Source organism: Strix uralensis, chromosome Z (genome assembly GCF_047716275.1).
Source record: "Strix uralensis isolate ZFMK-TIS-50842 chromosome Z, bStrUra1, whole genome shotgun sequence".
In the NCBI taxonomy this organism is placed as follows: Eukaryota; Metazoa; Chordata; class Aves; order Strigiformes; family Strigidae; genus Strix; species Strix uralensis.
This window is the reverse complement of record NC_134012.1, coordinates 84,513,774-84,540,092: the sequence shown is the minus strand read 5'-3', so window position 1 is coordinate 84,540,092 and position 26,319 is coordinate 84,513,774. Positions and strand designations below refer to the sequence as shown.

Sequence of the window (26,319 nt, the reverse complement as noted above, 5' to 3'; positions counted from 1 at the left end):
ATGGCTATTTAACAGACTTTAGATTCAATTTTCTCTTGTCACATTTATTCCAAGCACCTGGTATTTTTCTTTCTTTAACTCCTTAACCTGTCACCAGCTGTAAGCATTGCTCCTGACACACAGTGATGTAAATGAGGTAAAACCAGTATTCCTGCTCAAAAAGGATAGGGAAGCCCTATTTTTGAACCATCCATTGTTTGACTGTGGAAGTCAGGGCAGGACATGTCGATACTGCAGGATACTGTTACATGCATCTTTTCCATCTCAGACTGCAAACAGTGCTATTTAATGAATGTGTCAGCTGGGTGATAAAAGGTCCCCAAAGTTATTATCTCTTCTCTGCAGTCATCGTCAGTCATACAATCCATTCACCAACTGTTTGTGTGTTTAGATTCGCAGTTACAGAACCAAACAGTAATATACTGAGTCTGCTGCTCTGTATTACAGAATCACAGAATCACAGAATCATCTAGGTTGGAAAAGACCTTGAAGATCATCTAGTCCAACCATTAACCTGACACTGACCGATATTAGTGGTGCTGGTGCCCCTAGCCTGGAGCTTCAGCTACTGACAGCTAGAATAGAGTGGAGAACATGATCACCGATCAGCTCTCTTCTACAGTAAGGGAATCCTACCTCACGAACGTGTATTTCTCAGTACTGCAAGGCCCTCATGTTCGGCAAACACAGCATAGGTCTGAGCTTTTACTTGCTGCCCTTGACTGAGGACCTGAACAGTTTTTAGATTACTGGAGGACAGAAAGTAGAGGGATATCAAAAAACACCTTCCCAAGCTATAAAGAATTCTGGATAATTATTCCTAAAGTGTTTAAACTCAACTTCTATTCAGTCTCACCCAACATTTAAAAAACATTATCTTCATTACCTGCTACTATGTATTTGCTATTTGTGGTGCTCATTCTCTTCATATGGCAACAGTTTTTTCATCTGCATAGGAGTGGACTCATTGATTCTGTTCTAATATTAAAAATAATCTCTTTAAACTCCTGCTTCATACTCACTAGAGAGCTGCAGCCAGTTTCCATGTGCTTGGCTAAAGGGGACTTTCTACACTGGAAATTCAACCAGGAATCAAGAAACATTGCTGTGCCCCTTGCAAGTGTTCCTGTATGTCTGGTGGTTGTACAGTTCATCCTTTTAAAATCCTTTTCATCCTAGCTTTGACTGGGATTATTAGGAAAAGAAAGAAAGATTTTGCATGTTGAAATATCTCCATGTTTCAAATGGGGACAAGACTCAAACCCCTGTCCCTCTCTTGTATGTGTTCCCCTTAACCACACTGGAAAAAGGAATGAGTTCCCTTTCACAAACACCTCTTATTTATGTATAGTCCTCTGGCCTACAATGGCAGGTTATTTCATGACCAGCTGAAATTTTGATCTGAACGTCAAGGCACCAAAGGACAATCTCTAACCGAATATTTGGTCAAACTTGAAGTTAGCACTAACATTAACATTTACTCATAGGATGATTATCTGTGATGATAACCATGTATACCAAAAATGAGTAAGCACAGATGGTTCTCAAATAACCAGATACCTGGTTGTGCTCAGAAAAGACACCAAACAGTGAACCTGCTGAAATCAACCACTTGGTTATCCTATTTTGGTAGCAGCAAAGTAATAAGTTCATATAAAGTCCATCCTATAGTTGCTGAATGGCTGAATTTGCTACAAATCCTGAAATATTTCTATAATCTGCCTTCTTCATTGCTACTCTGCTTAACACACAGATATTTTCACAGAAAGAAAAAAACTGTTTATAATCAACCATAGATTAAAATAAAAAGTAAGTTTCCTACTGAATGGTATGATAGATTCACGTTTATAGTTCTTCATCATGAGATGGAACTGAAGTGATTTGTTTAGCCTAAAAGCTATCATCTGTTTACCATCTAGTTTTCACTAATTACCCCCCAAAGAGTACTGTTGCTTGCAAGAAGGCTTTAAGCTGTCATTTTACTTACATGCAGTAATTAAACATTTCCTTTCAATTGCCACAAAATACACAATCTCTTATTATTGTTCTTTTCAATTAGTCTAACTGAGAAATTAATTAAGTTATAGGGAATTTTCTGAATAGGATTTGTTTTCTTAGTCTGTCCTTTATCTTGTGCAAATTTGCTTTTTACTGTTTTAAAAAGGGGAGGGAAGGGAAGGAGCATGAAATCCAGGCTCAGATCCTCTCTTCACAGAGGCAATGACAGAAGTCTGATTTAATGAAACAACTATTAAAGCCCTGAGGCATGAAAAGAAAAGCATCTCTTCTCCATGCTACTATAGGTGAAACTGTATCGAGTCTAAGGCAGGATGAATTTCTTTTTTAATGAGAAAAATACTGTACAGATGATAGCTTTTTTAAAAATGTCAGATATGCTGTAATGGTCTCCTTACAGTTGCTAGTTTTGAAGTGAAATTTAATACCTATCCAGTCACCTTGTACAATTTTCCTTATCTTTTGAATGCTCTGGATTCCACTTTTTTCTTTTCAATTTGTCTGTGCCAATAAAAGAGAATATACATTGAAAGAAGTGCCCAGAGTGGAGGGAGAGGAGGCAGAAGGAGTGTTAGTCCCCATATGCACTCTGGAGGAAGTGGGGGGTGAGGGAAATCAGCTCGTCTCTGCTTGGTCACTCCTTCAGTTCAGTTCTAGGCATGAGCATCAGTTTGTGCAGCTCAAGGACCTGTGATAGGGACATCTGTTCCTAGCCACTGAATGCACACTCCAGTAATTTTTGATGCTGACTCTGAACACAGGGTGACAAGTGTCAGTCACCTATTTTAATTTGAATGAAATTTTTTTAGAGATGCACATTGGGTCTGCCTATCAGAAGCAGTGGTTTCTGTGTCATGAGCTTCACCTCACCCCATTGATACTGCAATACAGAAACACTGCATAATGCTAAGTTTGGCATATACTACAATGCCTTTAGCTAAATGGGTGTGCTTAGTTCTTAGCATCTTGCCCACAGGAAATCCACTTATTTCAAGAAGCAATTTGAAGTAGTAGTTTAGAAAAGTAATACAGAAAAAGGTATAATTACCTTGAAATTATGTAACTTTATACCTATTGTTTAATAATTGTAATGAAAAGAATAAAAAAAAAGTTTTACTAGCACCATAATGGTTACATCTGCTTGGTGTTGTGCCAACAGCTATGCTACTAGCAGCACCAGCACGAGCAAGACAGAAACACTGGCACAATACAGCTGCTGATCCTGGAAACTCTGGCTTCGATAAGACCTAGTTATGGCTTGCCAGATCTTTTTGAATTAATTAGGGGAAAGTGCCAATTCATCAAAGATAACTTGTTTTTTAAACGGATCCATTTCAGTGACACTTGCATGACAGCAAATTTATCATGCATAGCAAGGTCTGTCCAAAGCTAAAGGGAGAGACAAAGAGACTCTTCAGTAAACAAAGATGGTCTAGTTGCTCAGTTATTGAATGTATTGCTTTTCTTGACCTCTGATCAGAGACCTGAATCTGGCCTTCCCTCATGTCTCAGCAGTGTCCTAATGAGGAAATGGTTATTCTAGGCTGGGCATCTCTGTGTCTTTTGTGCTTTGCCTAATACACACATATCAAGGTAGAGAGAGAGACAGAAAGTTCTCTTGTTGTTCATAGGGATAGAGATAGCAGTGCAGATGATCACATTTCACCTTGCTTTTCCAATAAATTATGATCACTTACACAGAATCAAGGTGGTAGTAAACACTGACAAAGACTCATCTCATGCAGATGCTATTTGTGGGAAAGAAAAATCTGCACAGGGCCATCGGCCGCAATTAATTCACCTCCTTGCAGGCATTTCACATGTAAACACCTGAGTCAGTGTGAGACAGCTGCTGTACTAAGAAGTTTTTAAGAACCACAGGAGCTTAGATGAGACCAGAAAACCTCTGCTCTGAGCAGGTAACCTCATTAATACTATTATTACTTTATGATCTATTGTTTAACATATACAGTCTGAAACTTTCTTGTATATTTTATTTGAGTATACAGCTTGTTACTGCATGATGCAAAGAGCTCTTCCACTTATAAAGGAGACTTGGAGTTTATAATTTTCTTTTAGATAGTCTAGAATTGTTTGTCAGACTGTTAGTCTCCAGTTTCACCTGAATCACTGAGGTTAACAGACAATATTCCCTATTCTGGGCCTTCTGCACCAACTGCAACAATCTGACAAACTGTTCCTCTTCTTCATGTTCCCAGCCATTGTGTTTCATTCATTCTTAGAAAATATCTGTAATTTTATCTTCTTTTTCTCCTTACCTTGTCTGTATCTATTCTTCAACTATAAACACTTCAGAGAAATCCTTAGGGAAATGAATTTATGGCATCTGGAAGCTTCTTTGATAAATGACAGCCATGGCAGCAAAGTAATACTCCAAGCAACTTTTTGTACTCCCTTGAAAAGCATCATTATAGATCTGACAGTTCTAGAGGAATGCCTGTGAGTGACGGGATATATCCATCCTCTTGTATTCCAGAATTATGGAACTTATTCACTAGGTACAGAAAAAACTTACTAAATATTAATAAGAGTTAAAGATAACTCTTTAATTATAATAAAAATGAGAAATAAGAGAGTTAGAGAGCCTATCAGGGATAGAAAAGCCAGTGGAGAACATTTCATAAAGAACATATTTTATGGCAATTTAAAGCTTTCTTCAAACAAATAGACTAACAATCCTTGTGATATTTCTGGTTGTGAAGAAACAGTTCAATGCATCAATGATTCAATCATCCAAATGCATCAAATCTCATATAAAAAGTAAGTCTGAGTTTTTTAAAAAATAGACTAAAAGTTCTGAGTAATAGCAGATTACTTCCCACATCTCTATGGAGATTTAACTCTCAAACAAATGATGATATTGTACTTCTATGCTCATCATTTCTGCAGAAACACTCAGGGAAAGTGTTTTTTTTCAATATAGCTCAGTTCAACCAAAGGTAAAGTCACAAAACAGTAATTGCCAAAGAGAAATAATGGAACTTCAGTCAAATAATGCTTTTAGTTTCTTTTTTTCCTTCTTCCATAACAAGAAGGAGAAATATAGGGAACTTTGGAGACATGGGCAAAACATCTGTAAGATGCTATGAAAAAAATGTGAAAGTGGAGAAAGACTAGCAAAGAGTTCTTAAAAAATTCTACAAACAGTTGTAAAATAAAAAGACCTAAGGATTACTTACATTATCTTTGACTTAACAGAAATCATATTTGTAAAATACATATCTAGTTCTTCCCATCTTCAGTACTTTTAGGAGAACTCTGCTCAGTGTCTGAAATTTTAGCAAAATTTACCTTAGTTTTAGAGTAGAATAAAGGAGTCTTTGATTCCATGGCAAGAGAAGATACTTGCACTGTAGTACCACAGGCTGTGATTATGACAGCCTCCAATGGCTACTGTTTCACACATGCAACTGATAATATAAATCCACTTTTATTCTGAACTAGTACTCTAAACACCACTACCAGCACTGACAATGGCATCCCACTGAAACACTGCAGTGCAGGACCTGTGGTGAAGTCGACCTGGCACCTGTGCAGCCTGGCCGAGAAGGGTCCTTCCAGGTGGGCAGTGCAAAGTGTTTGGTTCTGGTTAAAAGAATTTTTGTTTTGTTTTGTTTTGTGAGGGACTTGTTTTTATAGACATGCAATAGATAAATAAAAGATCACCAGACCCCTTTTCAGTCTTCAAGAGACATGTCATTTAGACCACGAATTTTTGTGTGATGGTCATGAAATTCTAGGGAAACTTTCCCAGGAGAACAGTAGTGCATCCCCTATAGAGAAAGCAACACACAGGCTGTGTGAAAAACACAAGTAAAAAGCTGCTAGGTCAAGAAAAGGCTTTTCATATGTATTTTATTTCTCAACTGAATGTGAAAACAGAGCCAGAAGAATTTTGAATGTCTTCACAACAAATCAATATATTTTAAAGCTGCATATACCATTTTGAGTAGCCATAATCAAATATAGCATATGGGCTCTACAATGCTAATTCCTGAGGACTACAGAAACAGAATACTAAATATTAAACAGCTAAAACTTCAGTGTTATGTAAGAAGCTTGCTATAAACAATGACTACCTGTGGTAACCTAATGATTTTAAGGGATAAAACAGTAGCCATTTCAAGTATAAGCTGGCATTTCCTTCTGTTTTTCACGTCCAATACTGACATTTTCTCAAATTGATGGTCACCACAGAAGCCCTCTCTGCCACCCAGGGGAAGTATGTTAGAAGTTGTATATAATGTAAATTACGAAGTTAAACTCTGTTTTGAGCAATTTTACGCCTTTAGCCCTGGTGTGACAGAAACCCAGGCCACAGCACTGAGGAATTGCCCTCAGCTGCTGCAGATAGAGACAGCTCATTTTCTCAGCCTGCCACAGGATTGTTGCCTATTCTGTTCATAACTGTACTACAAATTTAAATGTCACATGCAATGGGGCATACACCTAATATTAATGGATATGCCACAGTACAATGCTTTCATTATTCACTTTTTTCCCCTTTTTCTTGCTTTGTCACATTATTCTATGTAATTACACCACTGCAGCCTCCCTCACGAAGTTCTCACTTCGATGGCGTAAGTGGCACAGCACCCTTCAGAAAATGAAAGCTTTCTTTTCCTGCCGTGGCAAGACTGGTGGAAGGTTTAGATGAAGGTCCTATCTTCTCTAAATCCCACAAAGCAGACAGTTTCTGTGGAGGGTTTTGAGGATAAAGAGGACAAATGTTCTCTGACAGATGCAGAGACTGCCTTGGACAAAGGCACAGGGACTAGAAAGAAGATTGGTAGACTGAGAAACTATGCAAGAAAATAAAGCTGAGGCAAAAAACAAGGGAGAGTTAAGGTTTATATCTGTCCCAAATAATTTATGGGTTTGGCACTGTTCAGCAAGGTTACACAGTTCTTTTCTATCTTCCCCAAATGATGAACTCTTACAGAGCAAGAGTCAGTTTCTTAAATATTTCGCAAACAGAAATTTAAAACACAATCTTTCAGCAATAAAGTGTTACATTTTCTTTTACTGAGTTATATATACTAGTGCTTTTATTGTGCAATTGCTTTTTGGTCAGAGTTACTCACTGATTTTATAGTTTTGCTTTAAAATCAATGACCCAATAGAATCCATTAAAGTTTTCAATATCTTTTTCCCTTTTTATAGTAGTTCATTTACTTCCTTTCAGATTTTTTCTAGAAAAACTGTTTGAACAGTAAATACTGTTGTCTGCCTTACAGGTACACCTGATGGTGCAGGGATTATCAGCTACTATCCTGTCTCTCCCATGCAACCCAAAATCTCACGACTGGCTGATCGGATGATGTGAGATGGCGTTCAGGTAATTATTACCACTGATTTTTCTCACTTTGGGTCTCTCCTGTTATTTTATTTGCACTCTCCACTTATAGAAACTACAGATGTTCAAAGTAAGTTGGGGAAATTCAGTTGGAAATAAAAGGCTTACCTCTATCCCTTTGTCCAGCAATCAGAGGGCACACCAAATCATTTCCAAATTTATTCCAGATAAGATCATGTACTGCCCAATGGGAGGCTCTTCTCAGCAGATGAATTTAAGGGCCATCAACAAATCACTCATTATAAGCTCCTATGTCTATCACAGTTCTTCCCTAAAACAAGCTGATTGACTCTCCCCCTGGTGTAGTCCCAGTTCCTTCCTCTCTTCATCCCTCCCCACCTCCCACTTCACATATATTTCAGCTCCTGCTACTTCCAGCTGCTGTTTTCCTTGCAGGCATACCATAGAAAAAGTCACAGATGCCCTTCCACTACCTCTATTACACTGATCAGTCATCTTTTGAGGCTCTCTCCCTTAATTTTCCTTTGCATTAGCCTTGTAGGCTGCCTCTGGTGTCGGTGGTACTCCTGGATGAGGTAAGGCCATGTCCATCTCCTAATGCTGTCCAAACAAGGGCTGAAAAACTCCTGATCCTGTGCAGGAGTGAAGCAGCAACAAAGAGAGCTAAACTCTTCTGCCAGGTGATTGCCCGCTCCTCTCACTTGCTTACATTCTCTATAAAGTCAGGGGAAAAGAAAGGCTTATGCCAAAAAAAAAGAATGTTGAAAAAGGAAAAAGGATAGGGATGTATCTTAATTAGGGGAATTAACTCCATTAAACTCTGATTACCAGCTCCTATCAAATGCCTAATAAGAAACACCCAAAGACTTGCCTTCACTTTTCATTTAAAAATTGCTCAGTCTTTTCTTCAAAACTTTGTAGAATTATTTTACACCTACTTTAAATTCTGCAGTGAAGAAATCTGTTTGGCCAGCTCTGCCTGAATCCAGCACTGCCCATAATAAAAGGCAGCTGATGAACAAATATTTTGTCTAGAAGGAGATCGTATAGATACTTACGTGAAAAAGACATTTTCCTAACTCGAAACTGTACAATGCGAACCCATAGCATTGTGATTTTAATGAAAATATCTGCTTTCATTATGCTTTTAGTAAATATCTAGTGTTTAGAAAAATTTTTCAAGGTTAGTAACCACTTGGACAAAACTGTCAATTTAGCATACAATAGAATACAAAGGACTGTTTAAAAAATTCTTTTGCAGAGAAAAGTTTTCAGTCCTACTGTTATCTTCTGCACTCCAAAGTCTTTATAAATCTATATTGCATGCTTTAGTTATACAAATTGTTATGTTTTCAAGGCAGACTTGCTTCAGTTACTGAAACCTCAAGAAACAGGGTGAGGTCGGGAGACAATTATGATTTAAATATCAAGATAAAAACAATCAATCCTTCTTTTTTCCCTTCCTCTGTCACAAGGCAAAAGAAAAAAAAAAAGAATCTGCACAGCAAGGATTATTTTCTCACTCATAACACTGTGCTATTTCTTAATACATACAGGACACAAGCACAATCATTCTAATGTAACTGGGATAATTGCTACCGGTTATATCTATCTGGTGTGAATCACAGAGTTTTCTCTCGCTGAAAGGTAGTTTGTGCTATATGCAAACAGAGACTTTGAAAAATGAAAGTTAGTTCCTTGTTGTTTCCCTTTTTTTTAAAAAAAAAGATCTATTTAATGTATAATCCTATGATAACTACAGTGAAAAGAAAGCAGATTGTGTGTAAAATCTGGCTCTGGTATAACTTCAGGCCTTCACAGCTGATTTTATATAGTCATCACGAACATGGCTGAAATTGTAATGACTTTGCTCTGCAATTTCATATGGAAAACTGTTAGAAACCTAATCCATAATGCAAGACAGCAGAACACTTTATAGGTAAATTACCCACAACATAGCAATAAATCAAAGTAAGTCCCATCTGTCATTTTAGAAGCAGTGGGAGTCTATTACAGTTTGGCACAGGTATGATGCAGCCGGGTGGATAGCACTTGGCTTGCACAGTACATGCTGCTGGGAGGAACCAGTCTTCTTTTTAGAGATGCAAGGCAAAAATAATCAGCCCGATTACCCCAGCAAGATTGACCATAATGAGAAGCTGAAACAGAATAATGAAACACCAGGACAAAAGAGGAGACCAGTCTAGTGAGAATGTTCTGACTGATTTATGTTCCTCTCCTAAAGTCTTACCCTGAGAGCACTACTCAGTTCCACTTGAAAAGAAACACATTTATTTTGTTATTGTTGTATTGTTAAAGGTAAGTAACTTCTGATTTTTGATTAGGAGAAGAGGGGAAATAGTTTTTGTTGCAATAGTATCTGTTGTTTTTTCCCATTTCAAAACTTGAGAAGATCAAGGTCAAATTAAATATCACAACGAGCAGCAAAATTTCAGGTAATTATAATAAATGCAAATTGATAAAGATGGTCTTACAGAAAGAGAAAGCAAGTGATGCCAGTAGAAGCCCTATCTTGACACAACAAATATTTTCTTGTTCAATGAGTAAGTCTCTGTGCAGTCCACACCAGGTCTTGTGGCTGTATTTACATATTCTTTTATATGTCAGAGGGTTGAGTTCACGATGGTCTTAACTATGAATCAAAAGAATGCACACAAATAAAAGAATTAACATATCTACAGGTTCATTTATGTGCATGTTCTTTTAAATAACAGTATGCACCCTGTGAAACAGAATATCTGAAAATTTTTTTCTGAGCTACAGCCATGTGTTTTTTCCCTTTCAGAATGTTTTGTAATTCAGTTATACCAAATATCTTTTAATAACTTGCTTTATTCTAAGAAATCTCACCACTTTCTACAAGGATCAGTAACGCTCACAGAAGACAATACTACAGATATCCATTTAGCAGCCTATCACCTGATGTTTGCCAAAACAGCGTAAGATGACAAGATGATTCAGAAATATTTCAAAAGTCAAGACTTACAGACCCTTTTCTACCTATAAGACACCCTGGACTTCCTCACAAAATAAGAACTATAACTACCAGAAACAATCTACAGATACTGTCTGAGGCAGTGACTCTCAGTTATGCCTAAATATTTAGGGAATAATGAATTTTCTACTTCACCATGCTACAATGGCTGTAATACTTTCGGCACAGTCAATACTTGGTCCAGAAGGTCCAAGACTGTACAAAACTTCAGCAACTCTTGTACCTGATCACTCATAACACACTTCAAAAATTGTTTACTATTTAAAATACTGTGCTGTGGCAAAGCTAAATAGGCTATATATCTGTGCAAGATGATGAGAGTTTTATAAAAACTTACAAAACTACAGGCTGATAGTGGGAAGATTTTGCTTTATTTCCTTTTTTTTCTTTTTTTTTTTTACTTTTCAAGTAGATATAAGTACAGGTTAAGGTAAACTATCCCTCATTCTCCAAAGCAAGTAATTCCTTTGGAGTGGCATGTATACTGTAGCACAACTGCACAGAAAAAGGTAAGATTTATCTGCCAAGTGGCTCACTTTCTCCAGCAATCTGAACATGGCATGACCTATTGCTAACATTATGCTAAGTGAAAACAGACTATTGTTAAGAAAAGAGAAGGAGTTGAGACCAGTCACAGAACATTTTTGTGTTACACTATTTTCAGGCTTTCAAAAAACCGCTAGCAGCATCAGAAAAGCAAGAGGTCCCTTTAAAAAAAAAAAAAAAAAGTAACATCATGAACTTAGAAACCAGTATTTCATGAGAAACTTTGCTGCTCAGATAAGATCCAGGAATTACATGCTAAAATTCCAGTACTGTAAGTTCAGCTGGGTGTCCAAAATTCAAGTTCTGCAATTTTGAACATCTGTCCAGTTTAAGCAAAAAAAGCCAGAACAAGTAGATTTTCAAAGATTTTTATGAATGGTATATATAATATGTAGGCAACAGAAACTCTATGTTTCACTCCATCTCATCTGACTCTGGACTCCAGCAAGGGCAAGCTGACGAAAAATCATATTTACATGTACATTTATATTTAGTTTAATAAAAAATATACAAAAAGCTGATACAAGCCTAGTTAAACAGTGATGAGGTCCTGAGTGAGCCATAGCTTTTCCTTTCCTATGCATCTGCATCATGACCAGAATTGCCATTTCCTAGACTTCTGTGGAAATATGCAAGAACCTGATACTTACAGATATTTAAGATTTTCCAGAAGAGTGTCCTAGGCACCAGAGCAGTACTAATGAGCATGCCAACAACTTGCTATCTGCCTTGTTCCACCTTCAGTTTAACCAAAAAGTGCTTGAAACTTAGGAAAACATGAAAGAGCTGCCTCCTATTCCTCTTACGAAAATTAAGAGGTGTCACTGGCTGAATGAGTCTTGATTCCCTCTTATGGCAGAGCCCCTCCACCACACCCTAAAATAACCCCTCAGAGAAAGAAGCACAAAGACATGAGCCCCCTTCGCAGTTTTCAAAGGGAGGACCTCAGATGTCTCACTGCACAAGGTGCTTGAGTACGTACCACAGCCTCATAGAGGGGAAGGAAAATGGAAACATGCTTTAGCCACTGCTGCCCTAAAGCTGCCCCTGAGGGCTTGCTGCCTCTTGCAAGTGCATGTCAAGTGTCTCCTCATGGAATACATGGCCAATTTAGATATCCAAACTGGATCTGTGAGGGGCTGTGAGGGGCAGACTTGCAAAGCTGGTGCAAGGCCTTGCGCTGCAAAATCTAAAGCCACCCTCCTGTGCCCTAACTCTGTTATTAATTTGTAAACATTTCTTTGGATGCATAAGAAATGAAGAACAAGCAATCTGTGCTTCAAATCCCAATGCTGTCTATGTAAAAATACACAATGCCAATTAGTAAGTTGCTTTTAACTTCTCTTTATATGCAGCTATTGCTTTTTCTCTGTAGATAAGTACCTTTAGGTCCTTTTCTCCCTTTGAACTAGACAGATTTAACTGATGGTGTGTTAAAACACCAAAAATTAAGGGATAAGATAAAAGCAGAGTACAGAGTTAGAAGGAGATGTCCTTTGGGACATTTGAAGTTGATGTCAAACCCTGAATTCTTTCACAGCTTTAATAATGTTTTAACATACCTTCCCATGACTGGGACAGCATCCACTATATGGAGATGTCATTTTTTTCCATTTCCTATGACATGTGTACGGTTGAATTAAATATGTTTTAGGCGTCTTTACTACTTGCAATTGGTAAAACTGCTTTGACTGTTTTTCTATTTTTGAAACTTGTCCAGTTGTTCGAGTTGTTTAACAATAAGAAAAAATCAAAATACACAAAAAGATAGCATAATGAAAATGGATCTAATAACTGTCATTTTATCAAACCAATTTAAAAATCTTTATGCCATGAGACAATCTGTATGCCATTACAAATCTTGCCTCTATTAGCTTGTTGTGACTTTATTCCTGGATATTTTACTCCCACAACAGACTGGAATGGAGGAAATATTAACCTGCCTTCAATTAAAATTATTCAATGACATCCACAGCATTAGGTGAACATCTTCCTATTAAAAACTGCCAACATCTAAAGGAAGAAATATTTAACTAATGAACTTCACTTCTTTGTCAACTGACTGTTCACTTGGCTGGTTTCACACTTTGTTAACAAGTTTTGCATATGCATTTCTGGTCTTTTCAAATAAATGTTACCTTTGCAAAGGCAAACGAGATGTGGAGACTTCCTAGATATTAGAAAATGTCAAAGGTGTTATCACTTAAAATTTTACTTCTATTTACTACTGCATCATCTTTCACTTATACCAAAGATGGGAAGGAGAGTGCTAAGATGCCAGTGATTCACTGATTTATCCAGTCCCTTTATAAAGTAGAATCGTCTGTCAGACTTTCTTACGGAAAACGGAATATGAATTGAGCACACCTGGCTTGGACATGACATTCTCCTTAGCCAGGTGTTGGCCCTTCACTCACTGATGCCAAGATCTGATGTATGCATTCAATCTGATAGGTATTTTTCTCTGAGAACAAGTTCAACTCACTTCAGCAGAACAACATCTGAACTTCCTGAAAGTGACCAGAATGTACCAACGCATCCTTTTTTGTAGCATTTCTTGGTATGTGGTTTTACTGTCTACCTTTTTCATTTGACAGCTTATAATCACTGTTAATTTCCTCTGATAAATGATGTCTTTGGCTCATAACAGTGAACACATGGAGCAGTATTTGCTTTCTTATTGTACTTTGATTTCTCTCAGCATGCAATGCTTGGTACAGGTCAAATTCTTAGCTGGTGCTCTTAGATGGTTGAAGTATTTGGTTTAATGAAAGCTCTCTCTTGACTTCCTGTGTTTATTCCATTTTGAGTTATGCCTGTTCTACTTTTGCGTACCCTAAGCTTTGGGATATCTGAATGAGGAAGACATGGTGATTTTAGCAAATATGTAACTTCTAGCTGCTTTCAGTGTGAGAAGGACCAGAACTCTCCTTCCATTAGTTGCATTCCACAGATATATTTATGAAATATAAAAAACAGAAAAAAAAAGAGTCCAAAAAAAACCAAAATAAGATTTTGGCATGATGTTACTCAGAGAAGAACCAAAGAGCAACCTCCTTCTTCATCTCTGCTACCATTCTATGTTGCCTAGCAATTCATGCTAATTACCTTATTTTCTGTAACTCTTATAAAGAAAACAATGGAGCCAAGAAATACACAATCCTATATATGTAAGACTAAAAGAAGACGTTGATCCTAGCATTTAAGCCCAAAAAATCAAAAGTCTCTTGATTTTTCCAGTTTTTTTAATTCCAGGAGAAAAAGAAGGAATGCACTAGGCAAAAATAGACATTGCAGTATATATATTAAAACTTCGAAACCTGTAGCTGGAGAATTGATTTACTTTTTTCTCAAGTCTCAGTTAAGTGAAATATAAGCTATTTTTATCTGCCAATAATTTAGAAAATATGCTGACAAAATGAGTAGCACAAACTGGTCTTTGAAATAACCATTTATCTATTTTCAGACTAAAGAAAAATATACAACATTCATTAGCAGTATATAGTTATGACATAATTCTTAGGCTATAATCAATTATTTATTTCAAACTATATGATTAAACTATGATAAAGCAATGGGCAAGACTAGACAAACATGTCAGTATAGTTGTTATACATATGATTATATACATATGATTTCAGAGTCTCAGAAATCAGTAGAAAAAAATTCTTTAATTAAGACAACCTTTAGCTCTAGCCATAGTATAGCTGGCATACAAATGGCTGCCAGAAAAAGAGAAACATTTTTCTAATGCATAGAAACATGCAATTTCTGGTTCATTTCTTTCATTCATTCCTGACTGTCAACGCCATGTTATGCTTTTGCCTCTGATGTCAGGAAACATATAAGAAATAAAAACAAAACCAAGAATGAAAATGTTGAGAACTGCAGAAGCTGAAAAATGTCAGACATTTCTACACTACTGTTTCATAAAGTGTGTGCCATAAAAAGCAGAGAAAAAACCCAACTTTTGTTTGCTGTTCTGTGAAAACATGAGAAATGCAATACCACTTGACTGCTGCTAGGTTTTAATTTACATGAAAACTGCAAACAAAACTGACTTTGCTCAACAGTGTAAAATATATGAATATCTTTACAGATGCACTATATTTCTGATGCTCAACACATTGTGATATTGTGCTGCAGCCAGCAAGGTCTGAGGATAATGGTTAAGTTGATGTTTCAGGTGGATGGTGACATTTCTGCTGATTTCATACATCTATGTATATGTGTGTATATATATTGACCCTAATCTCTAATGAAACTGCAGTTATACTAGGTTTAGTGTTTCCTTCTCTATGTCTGCCTTCATGTCCATGGTTAAGGTGTTTCAGCCCCACAGATCCCTACAAGTGTCCCATTTTGATAAAATTACTCTCTTTCAGCTGTCAGAACAGACCCAACAAGCCAGTTAGCTTGGGTTACATGACCTACCAGGATTACCCCCGTGACTTTATACTGAGATGGATTAGGGTGTTTCACATGGTCACTGACAGACCTCAGACTTCTGGAGGTTTTAATGCTCACTCATCCTTTCCTTCTAAACCTCTCATTCTCACGTTTCAAGATAACATTGTGTGGGCTTTCTTGCTTGCTAACTTCTTTTTTAAACAGCTGTGAGATTAATGTGTCAGCCACTGGTTAATTTTTCTGTTACCAGATTTATAGCTCATCCTTTACCTCTCCCTGTGTCTGATATACTGACCCTGTGGTCTTGTTGCAACTTAAGCTTAACAAAAGTGAATGTACTCTTTTTCTCCGACACACTGTCATTTACTCCCTTTTTGCCTACGTGTAAAGAAAACACCCCAATCCTTCTTAGTCAATTTTTTTTTTGACTTTTCCTTTTTTGTTGCCCAGCAAACTCAGGCCAGGGTCACCCTCTCCTCTACTTACTCTCTGCCAGCCTTCTCCCCCAGGCTTGTGTTACATCACACTGGAATTTCTGCCCAGTTTGCCTTTCTGGACTTTCTTACAGATATATGCCAAATAGTATTGCTCAAGCTGTGTTTCTTATTTGCTGATGTGAACTCTCTGATTTCACTACTTTGCTCAGCTGGCCTCTCTCCTGCCATGGCCTCTCCAGTTGTCCATTTACTAAAATAACCAATTTTGGCTTCTTTTAAGCATCTCAGTAACTCTGCGCATTCTTATTGTCCCTTGCTGAGGTGAATTCTTATCCTTTCTTCCTTATGTCACCATACCTACCCTCATCTCTTGGTTTCAGAGCTTCACCCACATTTGCCTCTGACTTTTATTACACAAATGACAGTGTTAATTCATACTCATTCCATAAAGCTCCCATCTTGTACCCATTTATGTCTTTTTAATTCCAATTATACTTCCAAGGAATCAAAGAACCTTTTTCCTCCTGTTTCATAAAGAACTCTCTTTCTTCCACTAAACACTCTCTAGTTTTCTATGCTTTGGCCACCATTACTTTTGTCCTTGGAGAGGACCTAACAGGTCATGGATTAATGTGCAAACAATACCATTACAAAGCAAACTAAGACCTCTTCTGAGCACTTCTCTGAGGTAGTTCCAAACAAAACTAATTGATTTGGTCTGGTCCTCATTTAAAGGCCATTCTTTTGACATGTTCAAGGTTATCCTAAACTGCAATCCAAAGGAATGACAGGAAATTGTATAGACATGCCCATACTACCGACCTCAAGGCCCTTGTTCAAGCTACCTAGATCAAGTACCCACAGAGTGTAGCACAGGGGTACAGAGCACAGTTTGAACCAGGGGGTGGAGTTTTCACTGAAGAGTTTAATCACGTGTCACATCCAAGATTTCATTCAATGCATGTGACACGCAGAAGTGTCCCCTTCCTAAGGAAAGTGGGTTCGTGTGGGAAGATGTTGAGCTTATGGAGTGTTCTGAATTCCTTTGTGTTCAATCAAATCTGCTGCAGGATTCAGATGCTACTAGATGATTTCATGTAAACTGAGTCGGCCTTTTCTAAAGTTTAAACATCCATTTAATCTATTTCAGAACTTAAGGAGTTACATTAAAATGAGTTACCTTTTCTTGATATTGTCGCCGTGAGGAATCCAGAGACTGAATGAGGGCAGTGGCGTGACCAACAAACATGGCATAACAAGTTGCCCCCACAATCATACTCAACATGGTTATCCAGAGGTCAGACATGCTGACAGGGGCGCGGGCTCCATAACCAATGCAGAGCATATGGCTCATGGCTTTGAAGAGTGCATATGAGTACTGCTTTCCCCAGGAATCGTTCTGCAAGAAAAGAGACAAGTGACTGAGCCAGCAAGCAGCTGAAGGGAAAAATACATTTGTACCTGTAGAGTGGGATCATGGATTACTGGCTCTGAAAAAGCAGACTGTTAATGTATCCTCTGTGCATGAGAAGAGATATTCCATCTAAATGAACTGTTAGATAAAGCATCAGAGATTCTGCCAGATAATACTTAGCACAGTGAGATGAAATAAAATTGACTCTTTTTAATACATGATTGTATTCTTAAATGTGGGTGCTAACCTAATTACAACTAAAGGTCAATTTTATTTTACAGTCCATGGCAGATGGATTAGAAAGAGCTGAGCATGCAGACTTATCAAGCCCAAGAAGGTAGTATTTTGTTTTAATAGGCACTAACACATTCCTATGGCCACAATTCTTTCTTTTCAGAGTTGTCCATTTTAACACACAACTACATTGCATCTTATCAGCTCTTTCACTTCTCAAGGATGGAAGAAAAAGTGTTACTTGTAATGTCTGCTTATCCTGTTTTTTCTTGTAATATTGTGTTTATACCAGAAACATCTCAATTCAAAAGAAGTCTGTTTATTCTGCAGTCATTGCAAACACATGCTCACAACCACAGTCTGTGAAACACAGCTCAGAAGAAAAGGTGAATACCTGGGTCCTGCATTTCTGATGTGTAGCTATTCCTTCCCATTCTCTCTGGGAGATTAGAAGGACCCGACAGCTCACTCACAAGATTTTAAAATTGCAAAGGTGTTGTTAGTATCCTCCCTTTAGGTTTACATAGAGACAGTCAAAGGGCCTGTTCCCAGAGAAAAACAGACACTTTTAACACATTCCAAAAAGCCCTGGGACTCCTTGTCATATTTTTCTATTTTTCCTTGCTGAAGTAATGAAACGAGAACAGGAAAACAAATTATGCTTGAAGGCAGACAGTATACATGAGAAACCACAGTTTTTACCACAAAGAACTCAGAATAATATCAGAAATGAAGAAGTGAAGAAGGAAGAACTGGGATGGCATTAGTAACATTAGGCAGTTATACAGTATAGTGTCTAATATACAGGACCAAAATAATAATCCTGTTAACATAAACAAATATCCAAATCAGCAATAGATTTATATATAAAATTTACATATGAAATATCGATATTTGTGTCTCTCTCTTCCATCCATGCAAGCTTTGCTCAAATGCTCCTGTTCCTCAAACAGAATCAGGCTTGCTTTCTCGCCATTTAAATGCCAAGGTCACTAACTACTCTTGTGCTTTGCATTTATTAAAATGATTTTTCTAGACCCCTATTAGCTAAAATAACCAGTAACAGGAAATAAGCTAACAATTCTTCGATTGTAGATGACAAAGTTACTATTTATTCACTAATACAATAATTTACAAATTAATGGTTCCTCTGTATTTGCACTTGTTTCACTTTCTAAGTTAAAGCTTTTCAGATTTGCGATCTGCTTCTGTCTTCACCAGTGAAAATTTTATGTTGTAAGTATTGCTAAGGAATAGGTTTTCAATGTGTACTTAAAAAAAAAAGAATTAGACTGCTCGGAATCGGGTGGGTTTTACTGAGTAATAAGAAAATGAGTTTCACTTGTTTTGGGGCTTTAAAAAATATCAAAAAATTAAAGAACTGAAGAAGTTTCCCTGAAAAGTCTCCAGTTCAGGATTCAAATACCCAGCTGGAGCACTGAAACTCCTTGTTGTCTCGGTCAGTGCAGGTATTTTAACACAAATTCTCTGTCTCTCAAGAAAGTAACTTTGAGCAATCAAGGCATGATCTATTTTGAAGGACTTTCCTTCCAGCTGGTATCAATCTCTTTTGGCTTGAAATAATTAACAAGAGAATTGTTAGAGACCCCATACCATATTCTTCTGCAGTTGCAGCTTTATAGAGACTATATATAATGGGGAAAACAATAAACTGCTTGCTGGAAAAAATATGTCTGTTTTTTAAGGCTACAAGTAGCAACGAAGGCCACAAAGATGATCAGGGGGCTGGAGCACCTCCCCTGTGAGGACAGGCTGAGAGAGTTGGGGTTGTTCAGCCTGGAGAAGAGAAGGCTCTGGGGAGACCTTAGAGTGGCCTTCCAGTACCTAAAGGGGGCCTATAAGAAAGATGGGGAGGGACTCTTTATCAGGGAGGGTAGGGGTAACATGATGGGTAATGGTTTTAAGATGAAAGAGGATTAGATGTAAGGAAGAAATTCTTCACTGTGAGGGTGGTGAGGCCCTGGCACAGGTTGCCCAGAGAAGCTGTGGCTGCCCCCTCCCTGGCAGTGTCCAAGGCCAGGTTGGACGGGGCTTTGAGCAACCTGGTCTAGTGGAAGGTGTCCCTGCCCATGGCAGGGGGGTTGGAACTAGATGATCTTTAAGGTCCCTTCCAACCCAAACCATTCTATGATTCTATGATTGTTAAAGCCACAGTATTCAAGAGGTTGCAAGATCAAAACCACAGTTCCTGCAGGGGTCCGTACAGTGGATCTTGCTGCTAAACTGTATTTTTTAGCATAAATATTATAAATATTAAATAACAATAAAAGCTGATCTTCATCTTGTCTACGAATCTTTTCTAGCATATCCTTGGTGTGATAAATCTCAGTTAAAATTCTTTCAGTAAAGCTGTATTTTTACATCAAAGTCTTTGAGCTAATCCAAACACTGGCTGATTTTATTTCTTGTCTGAGATCCTTTCCATATCTGTGAATTACAGTTTTAAGTAAAATACCACTGTTTTTAAGAGAGAATAAGAAAATGAAAGTGAGGAGAAGCAAGAAGAAACAAAATACAAGGAGGGCTTTCTACTAAGTATGTAACAGGATGAGTTAAAAATAAATTAAATATTACTTGAGAAGTAGTACCATGAGGGAATAAGCAAGTGGTAATGACACAATAACTAAAAATATAGATCAAAATAAACAAATGCACATTTAACCACATATCTACCTTTATATATAAGCCAAAGTAGGCTTCAAACAGGCATGATTGCATCTGAAACCAGATTGGAGTTGATGGACATCTCAAATGGCCATTCTGTTATACAAGCAGCATTAGATATGTATGACTATGTAGCTTGTAATAGACCTCATTACAGGCTAGGCACATTTCAGACATCTGTGAATGAATGGTCCTGAGCAGCCAGTCCTCAGATGGGTAGAAAGGGTTTAGCAGAAGGAGAAAAAGACCTGGTGAAAAAGCCTGACAAAACATTTGAATTCAACTTGGATTCGTCTGAGGATTTTCTTGCTGAAAATATTTGCCAATATTTTTTTATTTGTTTCTTTTCAATAATCATCAGTTCTTGTACAATCAGTTGCAAACATTGGTCTTTTTGGTTTCTATGAGGTTTTTTAAGATGATGCTGAACAAATACCATCGTGGAGGGTATAAATTTCAGTACAGTTACTTGTATTGTTCAATGATTTATCCCATATATAAACCACTTAAAAAGAACATTGGTTCTAATGTCAAATCCTATAAATCATGTATGCTACTAGTAACATTACTATATGAAATAATAATTATTGTTATTATTTAATTATTTTTCTGCTTCTGTTGTATAACCTAAGGGTTTGGCAGGAGCAACTCTAACTATGTTTCAACATGAGATGTTGGAATTTTCCACAAACCCATTCCAATGTGCTGCTCTTTGCTTTACAAAAGTGAGGAGTGGCCATTCTTCTGCTACTAGCCTAGAGATTTTTTTTTTTAATAAGAAGCATTTTTCCATAATAAGGAGATTTTTACATAACACATTTACAGATAATATCCCTGAGTTAATAAAAGCATATTCTATGAAATAAAGAATCCTGTGTTTACATAGTCAGCTTTTATTTAATGTAATTTTAAATTATTTTTATTTATATAAATACACATTAAATGTTTCTGTAAATGGTCATATTCTGGTTTTAATGTATAGATTTTATAAAAAACAAAACATAAATCTCTATGAGCTGAAAAAATCTCCCACTCATCAGTAAAAAGGGAATTTAATTTGTTAGTTGACAATGGGTTGGTCACTGTTTCCAGATTAGCAGTAATCGGTTTAAAATGTTTTAAACGAAATGACATTAATTTGGAAAAACTATTAAAGACTGTAATTGTGAGAAATAGGGAAGCTGCTTATGCAAGGATTGATTCCATAATCTATCTTGATGACATTAGGAAATCCTCACATTTGTGAAAGGAATGATCACTGATAATTTGCAATTATTTCTGTAAGTATATACATTCACTTACAGTTATCCTGAAGGATACATAAATCATAGGACATTTCTGATTTTTAAAAGTCTGTTTCCAAGCCTCTTCCTTCAATGCAGGATGCTATCCTCTGTCTCATAATTTTATACGAACCTGCTACATATATCTTTTTGTAATATTAACTTCTGATCTCATAAGAACTAAATCACAGAAAGGTCACATGACACCTTCTAAGGAAAAACAATAAAAGGCAAATTATTTTTCTCAGTGGATTAAGAAAGAGTTTCTGTTTTACTGGAATCTATGGAGGTTTTCACCAGGAAATTTTGTTTTCATCAGACAATCAATTCCACTCCCATATTGTAGTCATTCCCTCAGGCACAGCTTATCTTCCCTCAGCCATACCCTTGCACTGAGATACAAATTGATTCAGAAATCTCATAACAAGAAGACTGTTGCACAGACAGTAGTGGTTTCCAAATTTTTGACTCATGTCACTGCATGTGTCACAAAAATGGTCCTCTCAATTTGCAAGGGCATGCTTTACAATCATGAAGCAAAGATTTGACTTAGGAATTAAGTGAAATGGTTTTTACAAGGATCTTGAAGTCACACTCTTGTTTCCCCCTTTCAAAACTGCACTAGGAATGGGGAAGTAGCCTGTTCCTACCTCAAAGAGGTTGCCTTGTAATCAATCAATCATCACACACATTCATTCATGCCCACCATTGCCTTTAGGTTCTTCTGAAAGGAGTGAAGATGGATACAAATGGATACAAATCTTGACAGGATGTAGATGGTTTGTGTCTACCCTAGTAAATTAAAAAGTATCAGAAAGCATTTCCAAGCTCTAGAACTTGGTTCACATGGGTATACTATTAGAAATGCCCCTGGTGTGGCATGGGCCACGTAGCACCCTCCCAAGCAATAGCAGATCTACTTTAGAGCTGGTGTGGGTGAGGAATCATTCCTTCTAGGCAGGTGGCATGAGCTCGTCCTGTGCTGAAACCCAGAAGAGATTAATGCTATGGACACAGTAGGTAGCTCCTACCCCAGTGCCCATTAAAAGTGGGCACTTTTAATTTATGAGGATGGAGGCAGCTAGACAGTCCATAAGTAAGCCCTCTGGTTTTAGCATTGTCACAGAAAGTTATTGCACAAAATTAATGTAAAGTTCAGGATGGGGCTTCAAAGGTCGAAGAAAGCACAAAGCATCCTTCCTCGCATGGTAGCATACACCATAACGCAGTAGTGGCCCCAAGGAAACATCTGCCTAAAATCTGGAGGACATGAGCCACTGCTGGTAAAGTTACTATAAAAATTACAGTCTTTTCCAATGGGAATTCAGTTAAACTGTATTTTGTGTCTTATATAGCCATATTATTTTTATGTATTTATTTGCAAGCCATTATTTCCAACAGTTTCTTAAAGACTCCTTAAATTTGGTAATATTTAAAATATAATTTAACTAATCAAAAAGGTGTGCTAAGAAAAGGCTATACCTGAATGTTAATGACATTTCTAATAGGTATGTCAGACAGAACTAGAAAAAGGACATGTTTCTTACCAAATCCTGCATCATCTAAGTTCAATGGCCAAATCCTCCCAACTGTCACACTTAAATTTCCATAAAAGTTTTACTGTCCTCAAAAGTTTCTCATGCTTTGTATTTGGTATCTACATGTCTTAAAATTCTGACTCTGCTTTCATATTGCAGAATACAAGTAATATCTATTATGTAATTTTCCTGTGTCAACTAGTTATAGGCACATAACACTGATGTGAGACTAGAATTGGGCCTCTATATGAAATCTATCATTTCAACAGTAATCCATGTATATATTTTGATACAGATATATAGTTTACATACTTTCCATCAGTCAGTTGCATAATTTACTGCCTCTGGCTTCGTACAGTACCTTAGAATGACACTTAGTTAAAATCTCAGACAGGAAAGTACCACAAAATACTATCTCAGCACTTCAACTTTTAAAGTTGTTTGAATACCACAATGAATAACCAAGTTGGCCAATGGGAAAGTTGTGCAATATTTACTGTTTCAAAACTCATGCAATGGTGAATGTACTATCATGCAAATCCTCTATTTCTTAACACAGATATTATTATTAAGAATCTCTTATTGTTTTCTGAAACTAGTAAACGAAGGCAAGGTGAGATCAGACTTGGAACACTAAAAATTCTGCTGCTATTCTAAAAATCTTAAGAAGTGCAAGCAAGAAGAATGTATTTGAGGAAGTGTGTAAATATGATTTAAAAAAAAAAACCCTGAATCAGTAAGCTTAGTGGAATAAACAGATGTCTTCAGAAACTTCTCAACGTTTCCCTCTGCTGATACATGCACAGATACAGATGGTGCAAATGACTCAGCATATACTTTCAAGTCCAATACTGACAGAAGAAATTTAGAAAGCATTCCACAGGAAAAGACGTTTGACTGGAGGAACAATGACTAAATATTGTATATTTACTTTGTTCAGAGTCGTTACGTGACTTTGCTGTCATTAAAGTTTATTCATGTTTTGGTGCTATGTCTTTGGCACTAGTCATCAAACAAAAACAATGCAGCGTAACAGATCTTTCTTTTGATTAAGTCTCCTGATGCAGAAAAAATTGAGTACTTATCTGCTAATACGTTCCCCCATTAAAAGCAAGCAGCAAGAATGTCTACCTGTGATCACCTTTTTGTAGTAAGGATGCATAATTTTCATTGTAGAATCAGTGTGGCGATTCATAAACAACAACAAAAGTGCAGGTATTTGGCTTATGCACGCAACCTGATCTTTCACATATATGAGTTATTATGTTCACATGAGTAGGCCCATTGTATTTGAAAGGACAGTTCACATAAGATATGCTCTGACTCTCATAGGGAAGGCTTCCCTGTACACTGCTCAGTACTGCTCTTTGTTGTGTGTATCTATACCTAATCAGAGATACCATAATGAATTCTTACAGCTGTATATATAAAGTTACAAAATAATAAATTAAAGCTTATGGGAAAAGTACTTTTTCTATTCTTTTGCCTATGATTCAGCTTGCTCTGACTTGTCCTTTTATCTGGTAACTGTGCTCCCTTAACTGAACCCAGAAGACTGAAGAAAGTTTGTAATGCATGAATCCCATTTAAAATAACATTCCATTCCAAAGGATTATTTTAATAAGAATTTTTAAGGAATTTCAGCCTACAAAGCTGTTGCAAAGTTTTTATAAAGTTTAGAGTGAAATGTTAAAAGTACTATGTCTATTTTTCCCATGTGAAATTTTAACGGTGCTAGGAAACATTCTCCTATCGTGGAATCTGATTGTCTGTACTTGCAATTTTTCGAAAGCTGTCATTTTGGCTCAGGCCAATTAATTCTCACCAAAACAACTCCTGCACACAGACTGAGAGTTAGCAAAGGCTCACTTGAAGCCACCTTGCCTTCGTAACTGAGAAGTCCAGTTGTACGGAAGCAGGCTGTGAAGGCAATTGACTTTCAGGACAGAAAACAGACCTGGGCATGTTTAATCTACCGGTATTAACACAGCCCCTGTGTCAATCAGTCAGTGACAAACTAAGGGATGACTACTGGTGAAGGAATTTTCAATGTACCTATGTACCTATTGCTTTGCCTCATGCCCGTCTGCTGGAAAATTGAGATCAGAATGGAGTGAAGCTGTCAAGTATTTTTAAAGGGTTTGTATTTCAGTTCCTTAAAGAGCTCTCACAGGATGTGAACTGCTCCTGCAATGGGGACATCAGGGGCTCTAGACTTTGCCTATGAGTTGTGACTATTTTTTTATACATCCATTTGAAAACTTATTAGGTGGCATCATCTTTAGTAACAATTACTACAACTGGAGAGCATTCCTTCTCCCCTCCTTAGAAATCAATTTCATTATCATAAAATATACATTAAAAAAATAAAGTTTTTACAAATGCATATCACTAAAACTGCAGATGTTACCATGCCATTCTATGCTGAACTTTGTTCTTCAAGATCCTTTTATTGAAATTTATTAAATAACCTAAAAATCTGATGAAGACATTTGGCTTTTGTTCTCCTCTCTCATAGCACACTCAAAGTTTGATGAAGTTCAGATCACACTGGTTTTTGATCCTGAAATAAGTGCCATTGTTTAAAAGGGGCTGACTGGAACAGATACACATTGACCATCAAAGGGAAAATATGTTGTAATCACAGTAAGTATTGTGTGGTCATAATAAGTAATTTCAACAAGTATATCTACAGGTTTTTAGTAAACATAATTTCACTAGGCAAACAATGCATCCCAGAGAGAAACACTTTCTTACGAGAAAAGGGAAAAAAGAGTCAAAACAATGGCATAAGAGAATACATTAATCCTGTAAGGAAGCATTTTCAATGAGAAATAAGTTCATGAAATAGCACTGTTCAGGAAAGGTAAAAAATCAGAGTTCATTAAAGACACTGTATCTTTTTTTTCTGCTCTTTTCAGGTGGTGAAAGGAGCTCGATATGATGCAAAACAATTTACTTAACAAGCCTCAAGCATTGAATCAAACCATTTATGAAATGCTTTTATAATGCAACCACTGAGAAAAGCTTTAAATTTTCAACAGTAGCTGATAGTCAAGAACAGGCAGACGATAATGTGGGCTTAATATAGCACAGTTCTGGGAGATGGCTGAAGGAGTGAAGTGACATAAACCTGACTCGTGACTCCACAGTGTACTGCTTTACTGACAACTGTTAGGAAAAATCTCCACCATCACAGACAATATTTGCAACCAATTTAGAAAAGGGAACTCAGCAGAAGGAACTGCATCTCTCTATTCTGTGAACAAGTCAGACTAGACAGCAAATTATGTGAAGCATCTGATCCCAAATAAAATGACAAATGAAAATGATATGTTTTTGGGAGTGGACATTTAGCTTTCTGAGTGCTATCACCATTCTTTTTGAATCAAAGTGATTTTG

The 26,319-nt window shown here is 37.0% G+C and overlaps 1 protein-coding gene across 1 annotated transcript in view; it reads right to left on the bottom strand.

The window, feature by feature from the left end:
* HCN1 (hyperpolarization activated cyclic nucleotide gated potassium channel 1) overlaps positions 1 to 26,319 on the bottom strand; it is a 207,737-nt gene that overhangs the window by 59,523 nt on the left and 121,895 nt on the right. Inside the window, exon 4 of the mRNA XM_074856351.1 lies at positions 16,944 to 17,162. Within this exon, the coding sequence (XP_074712452.1) occupies positions 16,944 to 17,162 (219 nt within the window). The remainder of the gene's footprint in view (positions 1 to 16,943; positions 17,163 to 26,319) is intronic.